This window comes from Engraulis encrasicolus, chromosome 9 (assembly GCF_034702125.1).
Source record: "Engraulis encrasicolus isolate BLACKSEA-1 chromosome 9, IST_EnEncr_1.0, whole genome shotgun sequence".
Classification (NCBI taxonomy): domain Eukaryota; kingdom Metazoa; phylum Chordata; class Actinopteri; order Clupeiformes; family Engraulidae; genus Engraulis; species Engraulis encrasicolus.
Genome location: NC_085865.1, coordinates 40,712,616 through 40,720,115, shown reverse-complemented (window position 1 = coordinate 40,720,115; position 7,500 = coordinate 40,712,616). Strand labels below are relative to the sequence as shown.

The window sequence follows — 7,500 nt, the reverse complement described above, 5'->3', positions numbered from 1 at the left end:
TAGACTATTCAGCAGCTGTTGCACACTAGCTTAAATATCTATAACAAATGGTTGGTACAACTTTACTTTTTCGCTTCCTTTTTTAGTACATGGAACAACATGTAGCATCATTGACGTAGGCGTGCACAGATAGGCACGACGTGGTGCTAAAGCACCTGCCCCTGTGCCCCAATGGAGCAAAAATGCCCTTTATAAAAAAAAAAATTTGAAAGCTTTTCGTCACAATGTACTGCGGTCCATGTTGACATGATAACAAATGCTTTGTGATCAAATGCATGTGTTAATTACAATAATGCCCCTATATAATATTTAGTCTCTATAAAAAGGCAATCAGAAGTTCCACATGCGCTCAGAAGCCCCCTTCAGCACCTGTCCCCCAAAATGTCTGTGCACGCCACTGATCATTGAAGTGTTTATCTAATCCTAACCATAGCCATAAGAACATGATATTACATATTGTAACATTTTTGTTACACTAATGTCAGTAACAGGGGAAAAAAGACAGTGTTGCATTTTTGTATTGTTCAGCTGTCGCCGTTGGCTGCTGATCAGTTACTCTGTTTAAACCAGGGGTGGGAAAGTCGGACTATGTCTAGAGGGCCATTTATGGACCTTGATGGTGTCTTATCTGGTCCCCCACATAATTTTAATGTTGTTTCATATGAAATATGACATGTTTTGTACAGCAGTGTTAGAAATTTCATTTGCAATACAATAAACTTATATTTTCAGGGGCCTTGTGATGGAGTGATCATCACTAGGGTTGTGGGTGTGTTCTGACTAACATGCCAACGAGCCTGGCTCTTTGGGGTAGCGGTCAGAGCCCCAGTTTACTACTCCAGAAGGTCTGGGTTCGAGTCCCAGCTGGGCAACTCTACTCCCCTTCGCTACAAATGGTGTCAGAAGTGGGATGGTACCGTGAGGCCATCGGAAGCGTACCCATTGTGTGTGAGCCGTAATTCCATGTGAGGGACCCCCAGGATTGGTGATCCTGGTGTGAGGGACCCCAGTGATGGGTGAAGCATTGATGACGGGGCACACTGGATGGGAGAAGCATGATGGGCAGTTGCGTGAGGGACACCATGAGTGTATGAAGCGCACGGGTGCGCTTCCCGAAGGGGAAGGCAGTGTGATGGAGTGACCATCACTAGGGTTGTGGGTGTGTTCTGACTAACATGCCAACGAGCCTGGCTCTTTGGGGTAGCGGTCAGAGCCCCAGTTTACTACTCCAGAAGGTCTGGGTTCGAGTCCCAGCTGGGCAACTCTACTCCCCTTCGCTACAGGCCTCATAGTGAAGGTGGGGTCTGTTGTAAAGGTGGCCGCCTTCACTATAAAGTGCAGGGGGAAATCCTGGTTTGTGTTCATAGTGCTGCCTTTGGATGACTTAAAATATTAAGTAGCCCCTGGAATGAAAAAGGTTTCCCACCCCCATGGTTTACACTAATAACCATGTTAATAAAATACTCAAGCAATTAAAATATAATCATTAGGGTAACGGATAGCCTATTAATAGTCCAGGTGAGCTGTGTAATTTTCCATCCAGAGGGGAAAATAAAATAACATTTCACATTGCAGGCTGTACACATCATTAACTATCACTGTCACACAGATGCATGTTTTCTCTCTCTCTCTCTCTCTCTCTCTCTCTCTCTCTCTCTCTCTCTCTCTCTCTCTCTCTCTCTCTCTCTGTGTGTGTGTGTGTGTGTGTGTGTGTGTGTGTGTGTGTGTGTGTGTGTGTGTGTTTGCACACTGGCAGGTTTATTGAAGTGGAACAGCATGCTTAGTAGCAGCAGAAACGCAAAGCACAGTCCAAACAGCAAAGAGGCATGAACACATCTATGAACACATCTCTCACTCCTTAATATAACATCAAGTAACTTAAGTTGACAAATGGGTCACTTGTCCCGGGCCCAGGGAGACAGGGGGTATTGTATGTATTGGGTTTAGGGCCCTTTCAGATGCCTTTGTCCCAGCCCCGCCAAAGCTGTCAGCGGCCCTACATAGCGCTATAACATCAAATACAGACATTGTTGACTTATAGTGTCACCAAAACTGTCGCCAGAATATTCCTCAGTCCAAAAGAATACGTTTGGAAACCACCACTGACTATGGTAACTGGTTGAACCAGGGAGGGACTTGCACCCTCACATGGGGGGCCTTACTACTAACGTTATTGAAGGCAACTTTCCACACTCGCACGCGAGCCAAACCTTTGTCTATGATGGAGAGTTCACACTAAGGTGAGCAAAGACACAAAGACAAAGGAGACACACACACATGCACACACACACACACGCACGCACACAAACACGCACACACGCACATGCATGCATATACACACACATGCACGCACTACACACACACACACTCACACCCTACTACACACACACACACACACACACACACACGCACGCACGCACACACACACGCACATGCATGCATATACACACACATGCACGCACTACACACACACACACTCACACTCTACTACTACACACACACACACACACACACACACACACACACGGCAGCAGCAGTCACCTGTGATCAAAGTCAACACACAAACACTTTGATGAGTGAGCGCTGCTTTCTTACATTCAAACACAGAATAGCAACATTCATCATTTAAATAGTGCTGATGAAAGATTTAACATTAGGACAGGCTTGGGGGATGGTGTGTGTGTGTGTGTGTGTGTGTGTGTGTGTGTGTGTGTGTGTGTGTGTGGTTGTGCAATAGAAAAACAACTTCCTAACCCAGCTTATAATGAAGGCAGACACTGTTATATTATCCTCTCAAAACAACTGAAACATCATTGAAAACCAACGCACACACACACACACACACACACACCTACAGGTGACAGGTGTCAAAGAAAAAGCCTTTGTTCTGGTCTAACTATACTGTAATAAATGGGCCTATTGAAATCACCCTTATAATTTAAAAAGGGCTGATCAAAATTCCCCAAAAAACAAATAATAATAGGCCTACTAAATATTATTATTTTTAATAATAATAATAACAATAATAATAATAATAATAATAATAATAATAATAATAATAATAGGCCTAATAATAATAGTAATGTCCTTGCCTATAATTAGGCAATAAACATTGACAGTACCTTTAATTTACAAATATATAATATAATAATATATAATAATATAATTATGATAAATGGATACATGAAATCGATGTAACTCCTATACTCACCTTGTTTAACCCCGAACCCCCCCCCCCACACAGGCCCACATGGACACTGTCAAATGTGTTGATATGAAGAAGACAGGTGCATATTACAGTACACAAGTGTCATACCTTGATTATTGATAGTCTGTTAAGCCCATATGATGCAGAACAGGTAGAGGTCATATTCCCTTCGATGTGGGTTTTTTCCATTACAGTAAGCATCAAGCCAAATAACCATTTTTCCTAATTAGATGTCATGTTGACTTGATGCTATGATCTAGCTTTGTGTATAGTTTTTTTTTCCATCTGATAAGTTGAGTAGATCTGAATGCAATACAACATAGTCAGAGCTCACCTTCTCCCACCACTTAAAAATTATGCACCGAATGTCATCAAGCCACCAAGCGCGCGACCCCGTTTTTGGGGAGGAGGGTCGCCACCTCGTGCTTGAGCTACAGGCAGCAAGAGCAGCAAACCTCGTGCGCCTACCAGGCGGAGAGAGTGGTGATCTCGAAAGGGGCGGGCACTGGACTGAAGAGGTGTAATCTGCAGCCAGAAGGTAATGTCGTAAAGCGGAGTGTCGTAAACCAGGTGCAGGGAGGGGAGAGGTGGAGGAGGGAGAGCGGTGAGGCGAAGGGAGGGGAGGTGTGTGGGGGCCGAGAGAGGAGGTGACTCTCCGGCAAGCATTTCCACCGAGCGAAAGGATCATGGCGGATGGCCCCAGGTGTAAGCGCAGAAAGCAGGCGAATCCGCGGAGGACTAGCGGTGAGTAAAACCCCTGGCGAGAGTGGAAGGTGTTCTGTGTTGGTCCGTCGCTGAGTTTTGACTGGCGGTGGACTTTGGAAAATGTGTTTTTTAGTCGCTAAAAGTGCTGGAAAGTGGCGAGGAAAGCGCTGTGGAGCAGCTCCTATGTGGTGTACCGTTATACCTGGCTCGCCTGACTCCCCCTCCGCCTAGCGGTTCAGTGCACCGTGAACCGTTATGTGCACCCAGTCCCATGCACGGGAGAAGCGCTTTTGTCTCCTCCCTGCTCTCTCTTCTCTCACTTTTATTCCAATTTCCATGTATGGAATTATGAAGTAAACTTTTAAAGTTACTCTTTTGAATCCGTTGCGCAATTTTGGGTGCTTTTCCACACCACTTTTTGACGAAATGAAACTTATACCTGCTGGTTATGTACGAAATGGCATTCCTGTCGGACCTGTGTTCGAGAGAGCAGTCGCAGTGAAATATCCAACCCAACCTGATTCGGTCTTAATTTTGACATGATGTCTCGGTGTTGTGGAAGCGAAATGTTAATTTAGAGCCTGGTGCCTCGTTGCGCGAGCTAGCGAGCTAGCGAGGCACTGTTGCAGCACGAGTACGATTCACATTCTTCGAATGGTCAAAGACTATTTTCCCATAAAGTAAATAATCATATGCGCTTTCCGACTGGGAAATGGGATGTTGTGGGTTCACACGAAGTACTTTGACGTGCTTTGGGTGCTACTTTTTGAAGAGTGTAACTGTTTTAAGGCGACATGTTTGTGAAATAATATTCCGTGGCATTGCATCGTAATAAGGCTTGACAGTGTAGTTAGTTTCTCTATCGCTCCGTTTTTGCGAGTGTGTCGTGCTTGGGAAGAAGTTGAGGTGAGGCTATGGGTGTGTATGCTTGTGGCTTGCTGCTGTCCATTACCGGAGCAGCAGGAATACTATGCTGTGGCTAAAACATACACGCTCGCTCGCCCTCTCTGTCTGTCTACTTCTCTCTCTCTCTCCCTCTCTTTCACACACACACACACAGACACACACACACACACACACTCTCTCTCTCTATCTCACACACACACTCAGACGAGCACACACGCACACACTACCTGCTCGGGGCGAGGAGGAGAGGGAATGGAATCTGGAGTGCCGCGAGCACAGCTGCCACGGACTATATAAGGCATGCATACATCTAGCGGGACACAGGACCACGAGAGTAGAGTGCCTCTCTCTCTATCAGTGCCGCTCTTCTGGCTTACACATAGATGGATCCTATTGCACACTCTCGGACATTGTTGTTGTTGTTGACTTGTGCACATGCAACTCTGATGCGTTTTTTTGCATTTACTTGTGCTTCTTTTTGGTTGTTGTTGTTTATTTTGTCGGCCTGGTGTTGTTTACCTCAGACTGCTCTGTAGTCAGTGTGTGCGCTGGCTGAAGGCAGACAGCTGTCGTTTGCCAGCCACGTTTAGGGCGGACAGGAGCGCGTGGGGATGTGGCTTGCTTTGCCTGCTTGCTTTTGATTTGAGGTAGCCTAGGATGAGAAGTCGAGCAGGTTGCAACACTAAACAGTGGCTATTTACTTTCCACTGTACGGTGGATATGGTGGCTCTTTTGTGGTGTCTTATTTTATAGACCAACTGCTTGTATGTTTGTGTTTTATTTTTCGATGTGTATTTCGAGTGTTTTGCCTATATTTCTTTCAGTATGTGTTACTCAGTAAGCAGGTTTAGTAAACTAAGGGATTGTAACACCATCCCATGTGTTTTAGGCTACCTTAGATAACGGTTTCAATAATAATTTCTGCCCGCAGCTCAGCAGATTAAATATTCCTTATTCAATAGGTTATTACCCCGCCTGTGTGAGGTGTACCCTGACACCTTTCTTGCCTGGCACTGACGACATGCGTGCGCAGTGTATTTCGCGCTTTGGAGTCTGCCTGCGGAGCGAACCTGTAAACATGTTTACCTGATCGGGAGGTTTTACAGGCATAAAAATCATCTGTTGTGATAAATCCTCAAATCAGATTAGCCGGATTTTTTCACTCGACGGATTCGGTGAAGAAAAAAAGCCCTCCATCACCGAGGCTCGTGCAGACTGTTGAAGGCAGGAAGAAAACGCGCTTTCCACGCGCTGCAGCAAATGTCAACTTGTGCAGGTAGAAAAAAAGATGGAGTTTTAGTTTGTTGACGTAGGCAAATCGGTATTAGGGCACACCGTTTTGAATGCGGGATAAGAAATATCGACTTTGTTGGGTTTAATTATGTTTTGCTTTGATATACGCCGCTTTGGAGTCGTTTGGGGCGCCTGTGACTTGCAGTTTAATGTGAATTCATTGCATCCTCGTAAAGGTGTTAGCTTTCTCTCCGTGCTGCAGAGGAGCGGGGAAGGTGCTTAGGTGGCGCGCGATGGATGAGCTTGTAATATAGCGCAAACGCTCGACGAAAGGAGCTTAAACGATCGGTTTGCTTTTTGATATATGACTCGCGTGGGCTCAGGACTGCGGGTGGGTCGGAATGGCGGCTCGCGCTGCACTGCAGGTAGCGATGATGCTCGAGACGCACCTGGCTTGTGGGGAAACACCCACGGTGGAAACCAGGCGTCCCGGTTTTGAGGAAAATAACGGTCTTGCTTTTTTAAATTGCACCTAGGTGTTTTTTCATAACATTGTGTCTAGGCTGATGTAACAGGCGCCTGGTTTACTCAATGGGCTACAGGTTTTATTGCGCTTGGTCCTGAAAACTAATGTTCTTTTTCTCTGCCTTTTCTTCAAGGCACATTGTGACATTGTGATACAAAAGCGTACAGTTATTTTTCAAACATTTATAAATAAAATCCCGAATAATGTGCCGACCCTATGCCCTGTTTCTTGTGATGTTCTAATGCACTGACAAACGTGGTTGACAAGGGTGGGGGCTTTTGGGCGACCTCCCTGCCCCAGCGGTGGCCATCAGGACTGTGTAAGCGACGTCATTGACGCGCCTTGCCTGCCTGCCTGCCTGCCTCCCTCCCCCATGCGGTCTGATCAGATTGCGCTGAATTGAGAGAGAGAGACAGAGCGCGGTGCGCTTGCTAACAGGTGTGTGTGTGTGTGCGTGTGAGTGAGTGAGTGAGTGTGTGTGTGTGTGAGTGTGAGTGAGTGAGTGAGTGAGATAGTAAGACGGAGAGGGGTTTCCAGTTTGTGATATGTTTATATTTGGTTGCTATATTCCCATAATGATGATTGTGACCATTATTATTTAACGATGCATTATTTAGACTGGTTGGGTTTTATGAACATTCTCTCCCTAATTCTCTTTTATTATGATAAATTATTACGTCATTATGAATCAGGCCCGGTGTAAAAGCACATGGCAAACCATCCCAATAAACACATTTCACACACAACACATGCATAAGCATGTACCTCAGTGCAATATGTTGATGTTAACCCACCATGCCCAGAGCACTCTGTCGCCACAGCAGAGCAGCGCAGTAAAACACAACTTACAGTAAGTCCATTACAGTAACACACACTACCCTGCCACTGTACACCATGTCTCTCCCCATATCACACACACACA

The 7,500-nt window shown here is 45.6% G+C and overlaps 1 protein-coding gene across 1 annotated transcript in view; it reads left to right on the top strand.

Moving 5' to 3' along the window:
* Window positions 1-3,837: 3,837 nt before the first annotated feature.
* The window catches only part of zeb1b (zinc finger E-box binding homeobox 1b), a 100,157-nt gene continuing 96,494 nt past the window's right edge, over window positions 3,838-7,500 (top strand). Inside the window, exon 1 of the mRNA XM_063207120.1 lies at window positions 3,838-3,952. Coding sequence (XP_063063190.1) covers window positions 3,895-3,952 — 58 coding nt within the window. The 5' untranslated portion in view covers window positions 3,838-3,894. The remainder of the gene's footprint in view (window positions 3,953-7,500) is intronic.